The 21,238-nt window shown below is 60.3% G+C and overlaps 1 protein-coding gene across 5 annotated transcripts in view; it reads left to right on the plus strand.

Annotated features, from left to right (window-relative positions):
* SH3GL1 (SH3 domain containing GRB2 like 1, endophilin A2) overlaps positions 1-21,226 on the plus strand; it is a 32,274-nt gene extending 11,048 nt beyond the window's left edge. The window contains exons 2-11 of one of the 5 annotated variants that reach the window (XM_067734160.1): positions 13,493-13,592; positions 15,533-15,601; positions 15,935-16,007; positions 16,840-16,983; positions 17,366-17,499; positions 17,654-17,812; positions 18,110-18,276; positions 18,950-19,074; positions 19,239-19,298; positions 19,694-21,226. In XM_067734160.1, coding sequence (XP_067590261.1) covers positions 15,593-15,601; positions 15,935-16,007; positions 16,840-16,983; positions 17,366-17,499; positions 17,654-17,812; positions 18,110-18,276; positions 18,950-19,074; positions 19,239-19,298; positions 19,694-19,926 — 1,104 coding nt within the window. In that variant the 5' untranslated portion in view covers positions 13,493-13,592; positions 15,533-15,592 and the 3' untranslated portion in view covers positions 19,927-21,226. The remainder of the gene's footprint in view (positions 1-13,492; positions 13,593-15,532; positions 15,602-15,934; positions 16,008-16,839; positions 16,984-17,365; positions 17,500-17,653; positions 17,813-18,109; positions 18,277-18,949; positions 19,075-19,238; positions 19,299-19,693) is intronic. The other 4 variants (XM_067734155.1, XM_067734156.1, XM_067734157.1 and 1 more) reach the window with 4 other exon arrangements.
* Positions 21,227-21,238: the final 12 nt, after the last annotated feature.

A 21,238-nucleotide genomic window follows, 5' to 3' on the forward strand; every position in this document is an offset into this window, starting at 1 on the left:
CTCTAAACTCCTGCCCATTTAATGTGACCGTGTAGGTTTTTGAGCAGGACCAGCCTGGAGAACATCACCACCTCTTCTGTTCGCATGACCCCGGAGTCTTGATCAAAGCTGCTGGGGGTCCTGCGTCGGGGCCCTTGTCAGGGGTGATCTTTCTGCTAGGCTCCATGGTACCGCCTGAGCCAGGAAGCTGGGTGCGTGGGGCGGGGGCTCCTCAGGCACAGGGTCCGCTTGGTGGGGGCACAAGCCAGGGGGAGGACCCAGGGAGACCCACCTGATGAAATTGGGCCCACCTGGTCATCCAGGGCGATCGCTTCCACCTCCCGGTCCGTGCCTCTGTTTAAAGAAACCTTATTTAATATACATTACTGATTCATTAGCATTGGATGCACAGCCAGCAGCACCTGAACTCACCATCGGTCCGTCATTGTTGGCGGGCTTGTGTTTGCGGTTTCACCTTACTTGCCGAAATGTGTTTGTAACCCTCCCCATCAGGACTTGGGGCACCTTCGCAGGTATTCGTGAACATGCCCAGAGTGACAGAAATTTTTGAGTCTCTCAACACGTTCATTCCCACTGAGGCAGAACAAGACTGTAAACCAGCATCCTTTCCACGGCTTGTTTAGTGATGCGTGTTTGTACCTTTGTGCTTCTTGCGGGTGTTTTCGCTCTTGGTCCCAAGCATGGAGCTGAAGTGCTGGCTAGTGTCCCAGGCACAGGAAGGCTGTGACGTGCTCACAGAGCACGTGTGAGATGAGCTCCGCTCAGGCGAGATCAGGTACTGCTGGCCGTGCGTCCAGTGCTAATGAATCAGCAGTGTATATTAAATCATTTTTCTTTCTTCTTTTTTTTTAAATATTTATTTATTTATTTATTTGGCTGTACCGGGTCTTAGTTGCGGCATGTGGTATCTTTAGTTGCGGCATGTGGGCTCTTAGTTGCGGCATGCATGTGGGATCTAGTTCCCTGACCAGAGATCAAACCCAGGCCCCCTGCATTGGGAGCTCGGAGTCTTAACCACTGTGCCACCAGGGAAGTCCCTAAATAAGGTTTCTTTAAACAGAAACACACATAACATGAAGTTACAGGTGATGAGTTGTGACCAGAGGCTCACAGGAGCCTAACCCCTGCGTGTCCCCAGAGCAGTGGCTCAGTATTTACTAGTGCGGCGTCTGGGCGACTTTATAGCACAGAACCACTGTGAGTAACGAGAGCTGACTATTCCCGTGGCAGGCAGAACACCACCCCGCTACCCTCCACCAAGGTGTCCCTGCCATTATCTGGAACCTGTGAATGTGTGACCTTGGCAGAAGGGACTTTGCTGGTGAGATTAAGGGCATGGACCCGGAGGTGGAACCGATGACCAGGTGGGCCCAATTTCATCATAATGGCCCTTAAAAGTGGAACCTCTCCCTGCCTAGTCAGAGGGAGACAGGACCATGGAGGAGAGAACCAGAGGGCAGGGGGCACAATAGGCCCACCTCGCTGGCTGTGAAGACGGAGGACGAGGCCACAAGCCAAGGAGTGCGGCCGCCTCTAGGAGCGGAAAAGGCGGGAAAGCTCTAGAGCTCCCAGAAAGGGACATAGCCCTGCCAACACGTTGGTCTTCGCTGGGGAGAGCCATGTTGGACTTATGACCTCCTTCAGATTTTTGTGCGGCTTAGGAAACGTGTTTTGAGTCACTGAGTTTGTGGTAATTCGTTACAGCAGCTGTAGGAAACTCTTACAGGTCCCTGCTGGCTTAAAGCTTTGTCTGGATAAAGGTTTTCAGCTCAGCATTGAAGAGTGTGTGTGTGCGCGTGCACGCATGCATGCGCATGTACACACGAGCACGTGTGTTTCATCCTCCCTTAGCTCTCACCTCCAACTTAACGGCTGGGGTCAAAGAGGAAATAGGAGCGATTTGCTTTGCCAAGCTGATGGATGGGTGCTGTGGGAAGAGCGGGCCTCCCACCGAGCCATCTTCGTTTTAGTGCTCCATGGAAGTCATCCCCTGGTTCTTGGAATCCCACCTTGGTGACTTACGAGCTAGTGGACTGATAGGGAATCCTCCATCGTCAACTTGAAAACCGGCTCTGTGTTCAGGTTTTACGCAAAGAGCGCTGTGGCCCGTCTAAACCTCTGGGAAATGCCACAGTGGGATTTCGACCAGCATCACTTCCCATCCACTGTAGAAAGAGGTCGGCAGTTCTCGAGCCTGATAGCGTGCCTTTCTTCCCGTCACGGACACTAGAGGCTCGTGCCAGGCAGCCTTCACTAATCACTCCCACACCTGCAAAGGGGACGCTTCAGAATCACATTCTGGGAGTTGGTTTCCAAGCCGGCCCTTAGCGCCTCTGTCCTCTGCATTGGTGCAGACCCCGCGTCCTCCGTCTCTGCCTTTCCTCATGTCATGTCCTTTTCTCCCATCCTTCAAAGCCAAGTCCAGGGACATCTTGTAACTCCTACCTGGTTCCCTCCCCACAAGGAGGAAGGGGCTCCTTATCTTAGGTCCTTAAGGTAGTGCCGTTTTTGTGTGAGCTTGTAGTATCTATTTCTTTTTCCCTCTACTATACCTGGCACATATAAATATCTGTTGAATGAATAAGGGCAACCTTCTCAAGTGGGGAGCTGGCCTGCTGACTTTGACCCCAGACATTCAGCCCCATCCTGCTCTGATGGAGCAGGTAAGCTCAGGGCAGGAGAGTGTCCCAGACACGCACAGTGGCTGAGCGATTGAAATAGGGCAGATACGGTGACACAGGGTCCTATGACACGCGCCCTGTACGGAGAAACCAGGGATGACTCACGAGGAGGTGACCTGGACCCTGGCTTTGAATGTGGACACGGGAGGGAGAAGGGAGAGGAGGATGCAGATTGTCCCCAGCAGGCAGCAGAGCGAAGCCCCCAGTGCTGGGGCTTCCGGGTCACTGGCCTGCCCTACTGTGTTCTTGTTCCTCATCCGGGAGTCCGGACACCGCCTGTCTGTGGGCTCAGTCCTTCTAGGGGAGCAGAGGTTGGCCTGGGTGCGGGGGGAGGCCCTGGCTACTAGACCATCATCATCAGATGGAGAGAGATTGAATATGCTTACGGCTCCTAGCTCAGCAAGTGGCAGCACCAGACACGTCACACGGTGACAGCGGAGAAGCAAGGACGAGGGCAGGGCTGCTTTACTCCTGGAAAAATCAACATAAAAAGGCATTGCTGAGGGAATTCCCTGGCGGTCCAGTGGTTGAGAATCTGCCTTCCACTGCAGGGGACGCGGGTTCCATCCCTGGCCGGGGAACTAAGATCCCACAGGCTGCAGGGCAACTAAACCTGCATGCCACAACTAGAGAAGCCCGTGCGCCACAACTAGAGAAAAGCCCCGCAGTGAAGAGCCTGTGCACACAATGGAGACCCAGCGACCTGTGTCATCACGGGTCGTCATCAGCACCCAGTTTTACAGTTGAGGAAACAGAGGCTCAGAGAGGTCCACATTCTTGTTAAGTGACAGTGCGGTGACAGAGCCGGATCCAGTCCCCATGCTGTGGTCCACACCCCCACTGCTCCCCTGCGACCCCAGCCCTGCCTCAGGACCTCTTGGGCAAACCCTTGTTTTGGCCTGTTACTGACACACCTGACTGGCAGTGTTCTCCCCTGGGCTCCTAAGGGCGAGGTCTGCGTTATCTCAGCAAATACTGATTGCCCATCACCTATTGGGCGTCAGGCCCCCTGCTGCTCTACTAGCCCCATCACAGCAGCTGGCAGCCAACGGGAAGTCAGTGTTTGGGGACAGGGTGCGTTTGGGTGGGGAGGCAAGGCTCTCCCAGGAGCTGTTGCTGGAATGAAGGTGAGCTGTGGCGGAGGAGACGGCCCCTGAGAACTGCTCTTCTCTGTCTGTGATCTAGGGCGGGGTCCCTGGGAACCCCTCAGTCGGGTGCTCACCCACCACTGGGGCAGTTACAGGCAGTAACATCAGGGAACGTGTGCGCCAGGCCTGATGTGCGTCCTGAGAAGGAGAAGGCCCACCCCCTCTGCCACTGCAGGATGGATGGCAGCCGGGGACAGGAGCGGCGGCTCTGGTGCCCACCTGGCCCCAGCAGGCCCCTGTTGATCTCCTCATCTGTGTGCTGAGATTCCTTCCAGTTCAGGGTTTCCAGGACTGACTCTGCAGGTTAGAAGGGCAGGTGCCCCTGGACAAATAGGGTGGGGGTCAGGAAGAGGAGCGGCCGTGCAGGGTGACAGGGTGCCGGCATCTAACACGTGGCCTAGTGTCGCAGTGCCCGTCACTAAACTTCAGAGGGGCTGGTCCGCTGTGCCGAGAGGGGCTGATGGCGTCACCTCCTCTGGCTTGCCGTGTGCTGTCCTGGGATCATGACCCACCCGGGTGCTTCTGGTAGCCACGCCTGAAGAAACTGGTCTCAGTGGCCCTGAGTCACCTGGTGTCGCCGCCCTGGAGTGACAGGCGAGCCGTGGAGCCAGGTGAGGGTATGTTCCTCAGCGCCCACTCAGAGCTTCTTCCTGGAGCTCTCTCGGAGGAGCGCCCAGGCCGAGCTCTGCCCTCCCCGAGAGGTCGCCCCCGATGATCCTTGGAGAACCTAGATGTGCGGCCCCTACGGCTCCAGCCCGGCCCATTTGGGGGCCATTTCCCTCTGGCCTTCAGAGCCTGCTTGCTTGTCAGCCTTCCTTTCCCGTGTCCTGTCCTCCCAAACTGCAGGCACGTGCCTTTCACAGGGAGCGCGGTCCTCTGGATGCAAGCCAGCCTGGGCCCAGCTTGCTCAGATTTTGTTCCTTTGCAAACTTTCCCTTCACCTTCTGGTGAGGGGGCCAGCTGTGGGCAGACCCTGGGTGGAGAGTGGGGAATTAGACTGGCAGCCCCCAGGCAGAGTGCCGCCTAACTTGAACTTCCCATAAGCGACGCAAAGGAAAGTTGGGGATTCAGGGGTAGGGGGTGCTGTCATCCGGCCGGCTCCTGGGTCCGCAGCCCTCCCAGTGCTTAGCCACTATGGAATGGCGCCATGAGGTCAGACCCCTGTGAGGTCGTTCCTTCCTCCCATGGGGCGCTAAGTATCGACCAAGCACTTCCTAGTCTCAGACACCGTTCCGAGTGCAGGTACAGCAGTGCTGGGGTCACTCACTTGGAGTTCACAGTCCAGTGGGAGGAGGGCTGTAAACAAAAAAGAGGGGCTTGAGAGAAGGATGAGTGACGGGTGGGTCAGGGGGAGGGGGGAACCAGATGGACAGGACCCAACCACGGGAAAGTCTGGGGCAGAAGGGACAGCAGGGCAGAGGCTCTGACGTGGGGTGAGGTGGGTGCCTTTGTGGAGCCTGGTCCAAGGTGAGGTCCAGAGGGGGCGGGGGTTCTGGCCTCAATGGAGGAGGTGCCATTAGTGTGCTGGGAGAGGTGGCCAGTGGCCAGGTCACTCCCACCTGGGTAAGGAGGCGGGTGATGGAGAATCAGGAGGGCTTCCTCGAAGAGGTGGCTTCACATTAGTTAAGTGTCTCAGAATGGAAGTGGTCGTAGAGATGGGGGGGATAGCATCTGTGTTCTAAGGAGGTCGGGGCCCTGGGCTTTTAGATCGTTCTGTCACCTTAGCTTGGTGCTGTTGGGGTACACGTGGCCCTCCGTGAGACTCGTGACCTGGTGCCTACAGCCTCTTATGTAGTAGGCTGTGGTGATGGTGTTGGATACAGGGTCTGTTCCGGTGCTTTCTGGAGGCCGCACAGCTGTGCGCCTCGCAGGGTTTCCAAGTCCCGTTTCCTGTCTCTTCCTGAAGGGCTGCTCTTGCGTCAGCTCTGCCATTGACAAAAGGTGAGTTTGCAGGACACCTCATTTACTCTGCTGTGGGGACAGAAGTTTGCTGTGCTGCCCTGAGAGGGGATTTGCGGGCGGTAGCTCCCCAACCGCACAGCCTGCCACAGCACGCGGTCAGTGGTGCGGAGCCGGCGCGGCAGGACTCGGGAATTTATTACCTCATTTGTTTGTGGATTGGGTGTTTCTTTTTATGAGTTTTCATCTGAAATTGATTTTCCTGGTTGTGTGACATGCAGCCTTCCTGCCTTGTCCCCGAGATGAGAAATTAAAATGCATGAGGCCGGTTTATACCCAGGCTTCTCAGCTCTGGCAAGAGTTCCAGATGAGATTTGTTCCTAAGAGATGAGCCTCAAGCAATTGCTGGCCTCTCGGTCGTTGGGTAAAAACCCTCGGCACAGCCTGGGGTGCCGGCTGGGATCAGGCCCCCCTGAGAGCCCCTGTTCAGCGGGCTTGTTCCCTCCCTGTGTCCTGGAGGAGGCAAAGTCCTGAGCCCACACCCCAGTCTGCCGCCCAGATTCCTCAGCCAGGCCCTGAGGCTTTGGCCCTCACCTCCCCCGATAACATTTGGGGCAGGGCCCGTCTGCTTCTCCCCCACATGAGCTGCATCATGTCCTGCGCAGGGGTCTGTGTGTGACTGGTGTCCTCCTCCCTGAGCAGCTCCCGGTCCGGGGTGCCACTGGTATTCATAGAAAGCTCTGTGCTATTCCAGGGGCTGTGGCCTCATGCCACCCTGGAGTGGTGGGTATCGTGTGAGAGACTGGAGTTCCAGAAGGCTCAGGGCAGAGTCGGCCCTCCAACGCACGCCTTCCGCCTCCAGGCTCGTGCACTTGGTGTGGTGTAGGGTGTCATCCTGGGTGGTTGTCCCCCACTGTCACTGTCCAGGAACAGCTGTGGTCCTCTTGACCGCCTGCTCCCAGGGGCTGCGATGTGGCCTCACACTTGCTGGGACGCTTCCCCAGCCAAGCGGGAGGGGCGGGATTTGCGGCCGGATCCTGAGGGCTGGGCCTTGTATCCACAGCACCCTGACTGCCCTGGCCAGTCTTTGAAAATGAGGAAGCAATGCAGGGAGATGCAGGGCAGCCTCCAGAGCAAGGTGGTTTAAGACTTTGGGCACCCAGTTACCCCTCCTGTATGGCTTGGTCTCACACACACACTACACTACACTACACTGCCTGGCCCTGGGAAAGGCGGGTCGCCTCCTGGGGTGTTAGTTGCTCCATTTATAAGGTGGAGATAACTGCCCAGAGGCTGCAGCTGGGCCAGATGGGTGCTGGAGGTCCCCAATGGCTCTATCTCTTCCTTTTGGGGCTCCATCCCTTCCTCAAGGTTGACAGAAGGGCTGGCAAGGCCGCGGGTCCAAGGAACAATGCAGTCTCTGCTGCGTTTCATAGAAACATTAAAAGATGCACATTCTGCGGTCCCTTCTCCCCTCCAGCAGTCCTACCTCCTCCCACAAGCCAGAAGTGCTTCAATTTGAAGCCTGCTTTCCACACCTGTCCCAGCACCCAGCAGGGCTCACTTCCTCCCCCAGACTCTGCCAGATGACCTGGGGAACTGGTTAACCATGAATGGAAGCAGGGAACACTTCTTGTTAAGTGCTTCTGCTTTCTTGTGGAGGAACTCGGCATTTTAATGGGAATCCCAGGACCAACCATCATTAGAGTCGAGCCCGGGCTAACGCTCTGGGCCGGGGGGTTGGTCCCCAGAGGAAGTGCCCACCCCTCCACAGCGCACCGGGAGGGCACTCAGGCCTGTGGCTTCTGGCCAGACAGGCTGCGAGGGGAAACACTGGCCAGCCTGGGCCCTTGTGGCCGACACTCAGCTGAGCTCCACATGGAGGTCGGGCCAGGCAGAGAGTAAGTTCTTTGTCACCCCATCTCCAAGGACTGCTGGGTCACCTCGGGGTGAGGGAGGCATTTTCCTCAAACAGGGCTGAGGCAACAGGAAAGGCACCGCACAGCCACCCGTGTCTGCCCAGCCCCTCACTCCTCCTCCAACTTTGGGTCCTTCTGAGCTGCCACTCCTCTGCGAGGCCAGGAGAGGACCCCCCAAAAGTAAGGGGCCTGGGTGCTTGGTCAGATGCACTGGGCTGGGTGATGGCGGAAAGCAAGACACACGGGGTCCCTGCGCTCGGAGATGAGCACGGGCGCGTGGGAAGCTAACGGGGGGTCAGGCCAGGCCTCAGCCTCCAGCCCCTGCAGGAGGAGGGGAGCAGTCCCAGGATTGCAGGAGCTGGAGAGGGCACAGACCCTGACACACAGAGGGTTCTGGACCCAGCTCTCGGGGGCTGCCGTGGGCAGGAGGCCCAGCAAGGCCGAGGGGAGAGCAGCCAGGAGGGGTCCTGGGGAAAAGTGAGGAGAGTCTGAGCCAGGGCAGGGCAGGCCTGGTTTACACACAGGGGCCCTGGTGACGGATCCGGGGTGCTTAAAGCCAGTTTGAGGCCCCATCGGGAAAGCAGTGTCACAGCAGTGGGAGGTCTGGCAACTTGGTCATCAGCCTGGGGCTGAAGGGGCAGCTCTCTGGGTGTCTGCCCTGGGTGAACCTCTGGCTGCTGGTACCAGGACCCACAAAGCCTGCAGATGCAGAGGTCGGGGCTTTGAGACGATGCTGAGGCTACACCTCAATCCATCTCGGGACCGCCGTCCCCCAGCTCGTCACTGCCTTGACAGTCACTGAGCGACTGTCCCCACGTGCCATTGCTGCCTTCCCTAGTCCATTCTTTCCGACGACGGGTTCCTGCTTTGCTCCCACTGCCCGTGCCGTGTCCAGACCAGACTCTCAGATTAAGCCGGACGTGACTTTGAGGGGATTTTTCTCATGTAACAGTTTCCCCCCCTCATCTTAGCAGCATGTGGCACGCAGGGGAGCAGCCACTGGGACTCACATGGCGTTCAGCTTGCTGCCCACCAAGCCAGCCCTGGGAAGGTTTGGGCAGGGAGGCGGGAGGGGCACCACGGGGCGGGGGCAGAGAACCAGGGGGGTTCAGACTGCAAGAGGCTAGCTCAGACCAGGCCCCCTGGCCAGTCTCCTCTCCACAGAGACAGCCAAACGCTTCCCCCGCCACCACCTGGGGGACCCTGCAGCTGGCTTGTGCCTGCAGCCTCGGGGACCTGAGGGGTTCTGCTTCTGAGCCAGTATCTCAGCTGCTGGCCTCAGGCCAGAGGTGCCATCCCTCCTGCTGAGAGAACACCTTGGGCTTCAAAGCCGCTGTTTTTGTGCTGCCAGAACTGGGTTCCAGATACACCCCGACACACTGCTGTGTGGAGGGGCGTCTGTGGGTCTGTGTCTGCCCCTTGGGGCCAGACCTGGTGGTCGTGGTGCCCAACTGGGGGTTTTCACGGGAGAAGTAACTTCAGAAGCCTTTTCCTGCTTGATTATTTCCACTGCTCCCGTTCACAGAGCTGCTTTTTAAAACCACGTAGCTTTGATCCCTAGGAGGAGAGGAAGTGTGTGCCCGGAGGCATGAAGGGTACCAGCAAACCGGGAACATTCCAGAATTCCGGGTATACTGAAGGAAGTTCTGACTTGTCAGGACACTTCCCTCTGCGGAGCTTGACAAAGCGGGTGGTGACTTATTCTCCATCAGCTCACAGATATTTACTAAAGACCCGCCACAGATGAAAGCTCTCCTGCTGCCAGAGCCCTCAGGCTTCCTGCTGGCCCGCCTCCTTGGGCTGAGGAGTTGGGTATGAATAGTGTTTCTGTGGCCTCTGCTTCAGTGGCACCTCTCCCTCATCCCTTAGGGCGGTGGCCCGGCCCCACACCTCGTGGCCTTTACTCTCAGAGCCACGTGGGATCCAAGCTGCCTGGAGTCCAAGTGCCGCCCCCGTCGGCAAGCATTTCGTACTCACAAGGGCCCAGGCTCTGGAAATCATCCCGACACGGGGGCCACTGGAGGTTTCTGGGCAGGGACGGACAGGAGGCTTCAGCGTGGCAGTGCACCGTGCACGTTACCTCCCCAGAAGCACCCTTGGCTCGCCTTTCCAGAAAGGGCGTCAGTTAGCCAAAGAGTGCACCCTCTGGTGTGTCTGCCAGCAGCTCTGAGTCAGGGGCCCAGGGCCCAAGCAGAGAAAGGAGACTCGAGAAAGCCAGCGGCTTCGTGTGTCGGCCGGGTAGCAGGCCATCCTGGGCTCTGCCCGTGTCGTGGGCTCTCCGAGTCATGAGACAGAAGACCATAAAGGAAACTAGAAGGGGCTGCTCTGAGGTGTTTGGCAAGCGGCTCCCAAGTGTTGGGAGGCCAGCAGGAAGGGGAGTAGCAATTGGAAGGGATGTAGAGGCGAATGAGTCCATCCCTGTGTCGCTCCCTCCCGTCCCTGTGCCGTCCTCCCCGTTCAGGAATTTCTTAGCCCTGCCCAGGAGTCATTGCAGTTGCCTCCCGGGACCTCCCACGTTTGGGCATTCTGCACACAGGCAGTCTGCCTCCTCCCCACAGCCTCGGAGGCCCCGTGCCCTTCTGGCAGATCCTGCATTGCAGGGAGCAGTGAGGGACGGACCGACCAGTCCAACAGCTCTGGGCGCAGCTCCCAGCTTCTCCACTTTCAGCTCGCAGCCTTGCTGTTCCACCTCTTACCCCGGGGGTTTCCTCATCTGTAGAATGGGTGTGCAGGTCCCTGCATTGTCATTGCAGAGGGGTGACAATCAATGGCAGGATGTATGCAAAGCGCCCGCACAGTGCCTGGCACGTGGAGGATCAGGAATGGCAGCCCCTGTGCCCCTGAGCCTGGGTCTCACCCAGAACACCATGTGCCTGCCTGGCCAGGCTCTGCCTGCTGGAACCCTGCCCTTTGAGGTCCAGCTTGGACAGCACTGGCCCCCGCAGCTCACCCAGCCAGGAGCATGTTTGGCGTGTTTAAACCTCCCTTGCAGCTCTTATCACTGTGTCTCTGTTGTTCTTACCTCCCTCGCCAGAGGGGCACTCCTCAAAGCCAGCACAGCCTCTGCCCTGGCAGCGGGTAGCGGGCCTGCCCACCCCCTCCCGACGGTGGTCGCTAACTGGAGCCGGAAGTGCTCACACCTGACAGCCTTGGGTCACAGCGCCTCAGCCACAGGGCATTCACTGGCCCAGACCCGAGGATGGCCGGAACGGGACCGCATAGCAGGGCGGCTGGGCCTGGACCCCAAGGCTCTTTCACCCGCATCGCTTTTTCTTTTCTTTTTTAAATTTTATTTATTTTTATAAATTTATTTATTTATTTTTGGCTGCGTTGGGTCTTCATTGCTGCGTGCAGGCTTTCTCTAGTTGCGGCGAGCGGGGGCTACCCTTCGTTGTGGTGCACGGGCTTCTCATTGTGGTGGCTTCTCTTGTTGCAGAGCGTGGGCTCTAGGCACGTGGCCTCAGTAGTTGTGGCACGTGGGCTCTAGGCACGTGGCCTCAGTAGTTGTGGCACGTGGGCTCAGTAGTTGTGGCTCGCGGGCTCTAGAGCGCAGGCTCAGTAGTTGTGGTGCACGGGCTTAGTTGCTCCGTGGCATGTGAGATCTTCCCAGACCAGGGCTCGAACCTGTGTCCCCTGCGTTGGCAGGCGGGTTCTTAACTCCTGTGCACCACCAGGGAAGTCCTTCCATGCCTTTTAGTCCAACTCTCCAGCCAGTGCCCGAGAGCAGCTGCCCCCAACGCGTGCCCCCTCCGCCTGGCGCTGGGCTCCTCACTGATGAGGAGGGAGGGAGAGGCGGGGGCTGCTCTGTTGTAGCACGGGGTGGGGGCAGGGAGAAGTTAGCCAGGCGGAGGGCAGGAGGGGAGTTGGGGGAGTTGGGAGAGGATGGGGACCTCCGCTGTTAACCTGGAGCGTGGCAAGCGGCCCCACAGAGCATATCGGCTGGACGAGGCGCGAGGGTGCTGAACAGGACGTGCAGAGCATCCATCCTGCGTTGCGAGGCCCTGAGCAGCCCTGCTCTTCTCTCTCCCGGCTCCTCTGTGCCAGCCTCCTCCTGCTGCTCTTTTTACTTAAGCTCTTAATTCGTCAAAGTGGATCGTCTGCCCCGGTCACCGAGCCTGCAGATCGGCTGTTTATTTTCCATATCATATTGATCAGGTTTCCCCGCTGAGATGACTCAATTACAAGGCCTCCCGTTGGTGCAGGATTCGAGCTTCCGCTGCCCCTGAGGGGCCACTGCAGCGTGCCTGCCTGGTCTGGGGCAGCCGTTCGTCCCCACGTCCCTCCCTGGGGGAAAGAAGGTTCTCCTGCCTTCCTGTTCTCTGCTCGACTCCTGGAGCGGCTGTCCTGCCGGCTCTTGGCATACAATGTCTTGTGTTTTCAGATTGTTCCACTGCGCGTTCTTTGTTTCTCTCCCGCGTGTCAGATTCCTCGCTCCTCTCCAAACATGGCCAAGGCTAGAAGGCTGAAGAACGCCAGTCCTTGAGAGAACAGCCCCTTCTCCGAGTGGTCTTTATTATGAGTGCCCACGGGTGCCTTGCATGGGTGGAGGTCGTGTAGGTGCTCAGGGATGAAGCCCCATCTCCGTTCCAAGTTCGCTCACTTTCCAGGTGCCTGGGGCAGGTGTCCTCAGACCACACGGCTCCACTGCTTCTCTGTGTGAGAGCCTGAAGTGGGTGCCCTCTGCCTGTCGCAGTCACTTGGGGGTCGTGTCGTCGTAAATCTGACCATTCAGAGTCCAGGTGGGAGCTGGGCTGGGGCCGTCGCTGGCGGAGCAGTCCGAATGGGTCAGCACACGGGGAAGCGAACAGGTTGGGGTCCTTCCACTTTCTGGCTGGTAGTAACCACCTCTGCAGTCTAAGCTGCAGTTTGAACTGAGGGGGACCTGGAGCTGGAGCCCTGGAGGCGCCTGCAGGCTGAATTGCAAGCAGGGCACGCTCCTCTCAGAGGTTAGAAATAATATAAGGGCAGTAACATAGGTCAGACCAAACATACGGTGGGGGGTTGGCTCATGCAGTTTCCCGGAGAGGTACTGCCAGAGGGACAGGCTGCAGAGGGAGCCTCCTGCGGGGCAGAGGTGTGCACTCCCTGGTGGGTCGTGCGCAGGCCAGCAATACCTCGATAGAGCCGCCATCACAGGGTACGGACAGACACAGGAAGGCCCGCGCTCAGAGGGTCACAGAGCAGCAGTCACTCAGCAGTCCCACCTGGTGGCTGGTCTCAGAACCACTCGTGGACCTTTTTTCCAGACAGCTGCCCGGCCTCCTCAGAAAGGACCCTGTTCTGGGCCTTCATGGGACTCACGGTCCCTGAGCGCCCTGCCAGGGCGGAAGTGAAGCCAGGCGTGCAGGTGGGGAGCCAGGCTGAGATCTGAGAGGCCCGTGTGACGGGCAACAGCGAGTTCATCTCCGAAGGCCGCTGCCAGCTTTGGCCGAGCGCAGCCTCTCCACAGCGACCCCTCAGCCCTGGCTGTCACCTGGCGGGGGTGGCTGGGGCCGTGGCTTGGCCTGGGCCCCACGTTCCCCCAGGGAGGCACCCATATGGGTTTCACAGTGGCAGCCAGTGTGGGCCCACTGCTGGTGACTCAGGCTCCCACCCAGCTGGGCAGGCCCAGGAGGCCATGATTTCCACACCGCCGTGGTCACGGCCCTGCCGGAGAGTGGGCAGCGCTCACCCACCCCCTCTGCTGCCTCCCCCACCCCGGGGGGGGTGCCTTGGCTGACGGGGCCAGCCCCTCTGCACTGCGGGCCGGAGTGGGGGGTGGGGGGGGCGGCAGCTGCAGAGAGAAGAGTGGGCTTCAGCCCGCGGGGCCCCTGCCAGGGCTGCGCCTCAGTTTCCTCTCCCGCAGCCGGGGAACACCGTCAGTTGTGGGGAGTGCTGGATGCAGACGCTACACGTGAAGGTGTTACTTCCATGGCGGTGCTGCTGCTCTTGCCGGCCCCGAAAAGGTGTGTGCGGGGTCCCCGAGCAGGACCGAGCGGCAGAGTCCTGGCCTCCCACACAGATGGGGCACTCCCCGCCCTCCGGCCTCCTCCTGGGGGCTCCCCAGGCCCCTCCTCTGGAGCACAGCCCAGCACTCAGCACAGCCTCCCTTTGCTGATGCTCTTGCTGTGGTTGGCATGTGGCTTGCTTTTTCCCACTTTTCCCTTTTGGCCTTTTGTCATCCTTTCATCCACTTGTGCCAGTTCCGGACTGTGGGCCTTGGAGAGAAGGGACCTGGGGCAAATCAGCCTGAGGGACTGGAGCTTGGAGCTCCCAGGTGGGGGTAGGGCGAGGAGACTGGTAGGGACCCAGATGTTCCCAGCACAGCCCCCCAGGTGCCAGAGCAAGGAGGCCCCACATGGGAGCTGTCAGAGGGCTCCCAGGGAAGATGGGGAGGTGACACTCCTGGAGGGCCTGGAAGAGGCTGTGGGGTCTGCCTGTGCCCTCTCCCCTCAGAGAAAGGATGTAGTCCCCGCCAGCAGGGGCTGCTCCCTGGGGGCGCCCATGTCCCCTGTACTGAGCAGGCCCTCGGCCCGGAAAGTGTGGTTTTTGAGCCCCAGCACTTCAGCTACCCTTTCAGTTCACCAGAAGTGTCTTGTCTCACATCAGACACCTAACTCATTTCCCTCTGGCAACCACTGAATTTGAGAACGTCCTGTTTTACCATAATCAAAAGAAGTGAAACTGCCCCATGAAATAAAGTATAACACCCCAGAAACACCTAGGAGAGACCAGGGTCTTTCCTTATAAAGTCAAAAATGGGAGGGCAGCCCCTGCCTGCCCTTGGAGGTCCCCCAGATACTGGTGCATGGTGGAGGGGCCCTGAGCCAGCCCTGCTTCCTTTCTGTGCCCCATCCCCTCCTGGGCTCCTGGGGTGCAGCTGCCATGAGAACACTGACTTGCAGGGGCATGCAGCTCCCCCCAGACTCCCCTTGACCCCCGGGGGGAGAGGCAGGGATAAAGGCCTATAGGCTAGGTCTGCCCTACAGTTCTGTGGTTCCCCTGGAGAACCAAGATGCGTGGGGAAAGTAACAGCAGTCATCGGTGTGGGCAGCATGGGTGTCGCAGGAGTACCCCAGAGCACACACTTGCACACAGCAGCCTACGGCAGCCTGGCCACAGCTTGGTGAGTGCACACCTGTCACCCCATTTTACAGAGGTGAAAACTGAAGCCCAGTGAAGCTGATGGCCCAAGACCACACAGGTTAGGGTTAGGGTTAGGGTGCCTTCAGGAGCCCCGGGAGCGGTCCTGACAAGTGGGCAAAGACTGCTGCTGGCCACCAGGAAATTGTGTGTGTGTTTGTGTGTGTTCACACCCGTGCACGCAAGAAGTGACTTCTGGGCACCACAGTTGGTCCGTGTGGGGCAGGTCTTCCCTCCCACTCGGCGCTTGTCCCATGGCAGTCCTCATGTTCATTTGGCCTCAGGACCTGTTCGCCTCTCAGAGGTGCCCCTGGCGCGTGCAGACCCTTGGTCCCCGAGAGTCCTTCGCAGAGAGGCAGGAGTTCAGTGGGAAAGGGAGGCCACAGTTCCCTGAGCAAAGGGGCTTCCGTGAGCCTCGGCGTCTCGCTGAACCACAGCAGCCCCGTCCGGGTGTGGGCCCCGCGGCCCTGTGAGGGGGGCCTGGACAGTCTGCACAACTCCGCAGGGGTGGGGGACCCTCTTGGGGGCTGCGGAGCTGCCAGCGCAGCCTGACCGGGTGGGCGCAGCCAGGGTAGGCTTCCAGCCGGAGGAGCCCCCGGCCCTGGGTTTGCAGGAGTATGTGGGTTTGGAGCAGGAGCTCGTTTGGCTCCCCGTTTTGCCATTGGCTGCCACGTTCAGCATCCCTGGGAAGCCATCGTGGATGCCTGAGCCCTCGCCCTCCTCCCCTGAGGCTCACACTCTCTTCCCTCCTTTCGTTCCCCAGCTGGTCAGTGAGAAGGTCGGAGGGGCTGAAGGGACCAAGCTGGACGATGACTTCAAAGAGATGGAGAAGGTAACAGGAGAGGGATGCCTGTCTAATGCTGGCAGTGTTACCAGCCCCCATAGGCCCCGGCCCTGGCACCTGGGGGGAGGCGAGGCCTACCGGAAGGGTCTAGGCGGGTCGCAGGCCTCCCCCCAGCCCAGAGCAGGCAGTGGCGGAGGCACAGCACAGCCAACAGCAAGGAGGCAGGGAGGCGAGGCGGCCCCCAGAAGCAGCGGGCAGTTCTTGCGTGGGCTCTGAGGCGGTTGGGGAACTGGGACCAGGGCAACGGCTGTCCAGGTGCTCCTGGTTTGGCCTCAGACGCCCTGATGGTTTCAAAACCCTACACGTGGACTCCCTTTACAGAAGGTGGATGTTACCAGCAAGGCCGTGACAGAAGTGTTGGCCAGAACCATCGAGTATCTGCAGCCCAACCCAGGTAGGGCACCAGCCAGCTGCAAGGGGTCTGCCCCCAGCTCCTCGGGTCTCTTGTCAGTCCAGAATCTTCTGGTTACCGGAGCATGAAGAAGCAGTGCGTGGGCCCACAGAACTGAAATGCCCAGGGCTAGGCAGGTTCAGGCATGGCTGGATCCAGGCATCCAAAGGATGTCTTCAGGGTCATGCGTTTCCTTTCTGCTTTATCTGTCAGCTCTCGCTTTTCACGGCAACCCTAGCCTTAAATTATCCTTAGAGCTAATGGTCCCAGCAGAAAAGGGCATCTTTTCCCCCCAGTCAACTCTTTGGACCAATTTGAATCAGGTGCCAGGCCCCAGCCACAAGCCTGTCTTTGGAGCATGAGGTGGGGTCTCCGAGGCTGAGAGGGAGGCAGGGACTTTTCCTGGAGAAAAATCCAAATGTTGGTTCCTGTAGTGAAAGGCAGAGGATGCAGGACAGGCAGCAAAAGCAGCTGTGTCCACCTGAGGCCTTCGCTGAGGACAGACTGGAGCTGGCAGAGGTGCAGGCACGCCCCTCACCTCCCGCCCCCGGTAGAGGTCTGCACTGGGGCACCTGTGCCTGTCCACACCTCTACCTGCCTACCCCGCTTCTCTGGGGGTCTCGAGGAGCTGGCCCCCTCTCCTGCCCACTGCCAGTACTCCTGCACGAGGACCAGAGCAGCGGGGGGACGTCTCTTCAGGAGGTTCTTCTCACGCTCTGGTTCCTCAGGCCGAGGGAGCACTTCAGAAATAAACAAGCACCCGGGCAGAGGGGGGCAGCTGGCAGTCTGGTGGCTCCTTGAGAGACCACACCCACCCGGCCCCGCCCTCTTCTAGCCTCGCGGGCCAAGCTGACGATGCTCAACACGGTGTCCAAGATCCGAGGGCAGGTGAAGAACCCTGGCTACCCGCAGTCGGAGGGCCTGCTGGGCGAGTGCATGATCCGCCATGGGAAGGAGCTGGGCGGCGAGTCCAACTTCGGTGAGGCCCTGGGGAGGCTGGAGGCGGGGGCGGGCCTGAGAGCTTGGGGCCAGAGTCTCTGCTGCCAGCAGGCTGGCACTTCCCCGTAGCTTGAGGATCTTCTCCAGGGTGGCTGGTCCCCTGGACGAGGGCTGCCTACAGCATCACGGCCATGCAAAAGCCACCCTCCCGGCCCACGGTGGACCTGGGTGCCTTCCAAGAGGTGGGAGGGCGGCTCGTGAACACCTGTCACCACCGGCCCCCGTGGCTCCTGGTCAGACTTAAGGGTCCCTTGTTTCGTTCTCTGTTCTGGTGTCCAGGTCCTTGGCCGTGGGGTGTGCCTCGGCCGCGCAGGCCAAGGCCTCCTGTGACGGCTTCCTTCGCCACCCCATCCTCTCCCCAGGCGACGCCCTGCTGGATGCCGGGGAGTCCATGAAGCGCCTGGCTGAGGTGAAGGACTCCCTGGACATAGAGGTGAAGCAGAACTTCATCGATCCCCTCCAGAACCTGTGCGACAAGGACCTGAAGGAGATCCAGGTATGTGGGGCCGCTCCAGGCCCACCCTCGCTCCTACCCCCTCCCCCCACACATACAGCCCAGGCCAGGTTTCCCAGCGGGAAGGGCTGCAGGGCATCAGGTGGCCCTCCCCGAGGTCCCAGGCACGCGGTGTGACCCTCGTCCCGGCCCCCAGCACCACCTGAAGAAGCTGGAGGGCCGCCGCCTGGACTTTGACTACAAGAAGAAGCGGCAGGGCAAGATCCCCGATGAGGAGCTGCGCCAGGCCATGGAGAAGTTTGAGGAGTCCAAGGAGGTGGCCGAGACCAGCATGCACAACCTCCTGGAGACTGACGTACGTGTGTAGGCCCTGAGCCCCTCCCCGCGTGCACCCACCACACCGGTCTGCCGGGGACCACTCTGGGGGAGCCCCTGAGACACGAGCCCAGCGGCGGTGCCCACTTCCCAGTGCCAGTGGGCAGCCTGTTCAGGGTGTGAAGGGAAGGAAGGGGGAACAGGAGGCCCACAGGAAGCCACTGGCCCACTGAGGCTTTGGGGTCTCCTCAGGCCCTTCACCCTCCTCCGGCTGCAGCTCAAGGGTCAGGCGGGGGCTGGGCCCATGTCTGGAACAATCTGGGAAGGCTTCCTGCAGGAGGCAGCCAGAGATGGGGGCCAGAAGGAGGGCAGCTCTTCAGCCCTGGCTGGTCCCTTGCAGATCGAGCAGGTGAGCCAGCTCTCCGCCCTGGTGGATGCCCAACTGGACTACCACCGGCAGGCCGTGCAGATCCTGGATGAGCTGGCTGACAAGCTCAAGCGAAGGTGGGCCTGGCCCCCTGGCCTTCCCCGCGGGAGCCCCGGCCCACCCTGCTGGCTGGGAGGCCCGGTGGCTGGGTGCTGCGGCTGCCAGGGCAGCCCTGGGGGACCCGTGGGACGCCCCCGCCCCTGGACAACCCAGCCCCACTGTGACACGTTCCTTCCAGAGCAGCGGGGTTACTTCCTTTTCAGAAAGAATCCCAGGCTGCATGAGTCGGGGCGGGGGTCCCAGGAGGGAGCAGGACCTCATCATGCTCATCCTGGTCCCCAGAGGAGAGGCTTGGGATGTCCTGTGGGGAGAGGGTTTGGCCAGCCCTGCCCCTGGGGAGCCCCTTCCTCTCTTTCCCTGTCTCCAAGGGCCATCTTGCAGTCAGCAGCGTCCAGGGCCTAAGAAGGGAAGCCCCGGTGGGCGGTGGTTCCCTGGTGAGGGGTGGGTATCTGTTGGGCACCAGCTCCCCAGCCGCCACTGCCGAGGAGGCTTCTGGGTGCAGTAGGATCAGGCCTGTAGGCAGCCTTGGAGATATGCCTGGGGGCCCCCCTCTCGCCACCTCCCACGTGCATCCCGAGTCCCGAGGCAGCAGCATAAATAGCTGGGGTTGGAGGCGTTGTTCCCTGACCTCGACACGTGAGGGCTCAACAGGTGCCCTGCAGTCGCTCACAGGCGTCCTTCCACATGCAGGATGCGCGAAGCCTCTTCGCGCCCCAAGCGGGAGTATAAGCCCAAGCCCCGGGAGCCCTTGGACCTCGGAGAGCCTGAGCAGTCCAACGGGGGCTTCCCCTGTGCCACGGCCCCCAAGATCACAGGTAATGGAGGAGAGGGCACCACTCTGCCCCAGGCCCCTTTGGGGGAGCCCCTAGCCCGCCACCCATCCAACCGCAGGGCCAGTTCTCTGCACAAGGAGCCCCAAGGATGGGCACCAGGCCCCACGCCAGCATTCTCAGCCCACCTGTTCTTTGTCTGCAAGCAGCTTCATCATCTTTCCGATCTTCTGACAAGCCCACCCGGACCCCCAGCAGCAGGAGCATGCGTGAGTGTCCCCAAGGGGCCCAGGCCCTGCCCCGTGCCCCTGCCTCGGTTTATGATGCCGCCTGCTAATCTGTGCCCCAAGGGTCCTTCTCCACCCCTTCTCTGGTAGAAGTGGAGCTGGGCTTCCCTCTGTTCCAAGTGGTACCCTGAGAGCTGTGTGCTTCTGGTCACTATCACCCTGATGCCACTGGGTGTCCCCAGCTCCTCCCAGGAGCGTTTTGGTGACGACTCACAGAGCCCTTTTCCCTCCCCTTGTCACTTGGCTCCTCCTGATAGCAGTGGGGGCCACAGGGGAGAGAGCGGCTCTCCTTGGGGGAAAGCAAGGAGCAGTGAGTAGGCAGGACAAAGGGGTGGGGGGGAGGGGAGAGGAGGCGACATCCCCCTGCGCCCCCACAGGGGCAGGTGACAGCCTGGACCTCCCCCCGCCCCCAGCGCCCCTGGACCAGCCGAGCTGCAAGGCCCTGTACGACTTTGAGCCTGAGAACGACGGGGAGCTGGGCTTCCATGAGGGCGACATCATCACGCTGACCAATCAGATCGACGAGAACTGGTATGAGGGCATGCTCCACGGCCAGTCTGGCTTCTTCCCCCTCAGCTACGTGGAGGTGCTGGTGCCGCTGCCCCAGTGACCGCGTCTCCATGGTGTGTCGGCCCGCCGCTCCTCCATCCAGATCTCTGCATTCCACGGGCCCCCGCAGCTGGGCAGTGCTCACAGCCTGTGGGGCGGCCCACTCTGGGCCTGATCCAGCCCCAGGGCAGCGGGGCCCCTGTTTACACTAGTACTCACCCCCGGTGGTGGGGGCTCCCTTCCCCACTCCACGTGGCCGTCTTGGGGGCTGGGCAGTGTTCCTCCTTCCTGCTGCTCACAACTCTGCCCCCCCAGCTCCGCCCGCCCCGCCCCAGGAGGCTCACACTAAGGTGCTCTTAGAAACACTAACTGCTCCCACCCCTCCAGGGACTGGTAACTCAAGGTGGGCCCCCCTTCTCTCTCTCCTCTCTTCTCTCTCTCACTCACACACACACACGCACACGCACACGCACACGCATCCTCTCCCACCTCCATCCAGCCCTGCCCGGAGACCTGCCCTTAACGGGATAGGACTGAACATTGGTGTGATGGGGTGGTCTGGGCGAGACCCCTGTTTGAGACTCGCCATCCTGCTTTTAAATTCCCCCCGGACACTACCAGCCCCCTCCAGAGCTCCCTAGGCCCCTGAGTGCCTACAGATGCCACCTTCCATTCTTCTGGCTGGGGACTTGGGGAAAGACGAGCCTGGGCTTCTCAGGAGCCAGGGCCCCTAAAGACAGGCCATCTCCCCCCTGCAGGGCACTAAGCCCCAAACACCCGTGCCCACCACCGCATCCCAAGCCAAGCACATGGAGCATCTCTGGCACAAGCTGCCAGCGTGCACGTGCGTGTACACACACACACGCACACACACACACACGACCACGGGAGCCCAGCCTACACACATACATGCGACCACGGGAGCCCAGCCTCCACTATGTGGAAGGTCAAGCACAAAGGCTTTGTTAAGTGAATGTTCCCAGACCCCTGGCTGCTGGGACCCTTGGGGGAGTCACGGGCACCACCCTGGTGAGCCAGCCACCATACCCTCTTTGGACAGTGGCCCAGGCCGTCTCCTCCAGACCAAGGTAGGCAGCTGCCCAGACCAGCAGGGCCCCAGCCCTGCACCCACTTCCCCTCTTGCCTAATCCAAAACTTGGCTAAACAGGGGACCCCGGGCCTGGTTCACATTCCCCTCCTCTGGTGACCCGGTAAAGCCCCCAAGGACACCAGGCCCTCCCTGCTCCTCCAAGAGGCCCCTGGTCACCAGTACCTGGAGGAGAGACAGCCATCCCAGCCTAGGGCAGATCAAAATGTAATCCTGATTTTTTTAAAAAAAGTATTAAATGTCTCTTTCTACAGTCTCTTGCCTG

Source organism: Pseudorca crassidens, chromosome 3, assembly GCF_039906515.1.
Source record: "Pseudorca crassidens isolate mPseCra1 chromosome 3, mPseCra1.hap1, whole genome shotgun sequence".
Lineage (NCBI taxonomy): Eukaryota > Metazoa > Chordata > Mammalia > Artiodactyla > Delphinidae > Pseudorca > Pseudorca crassidens.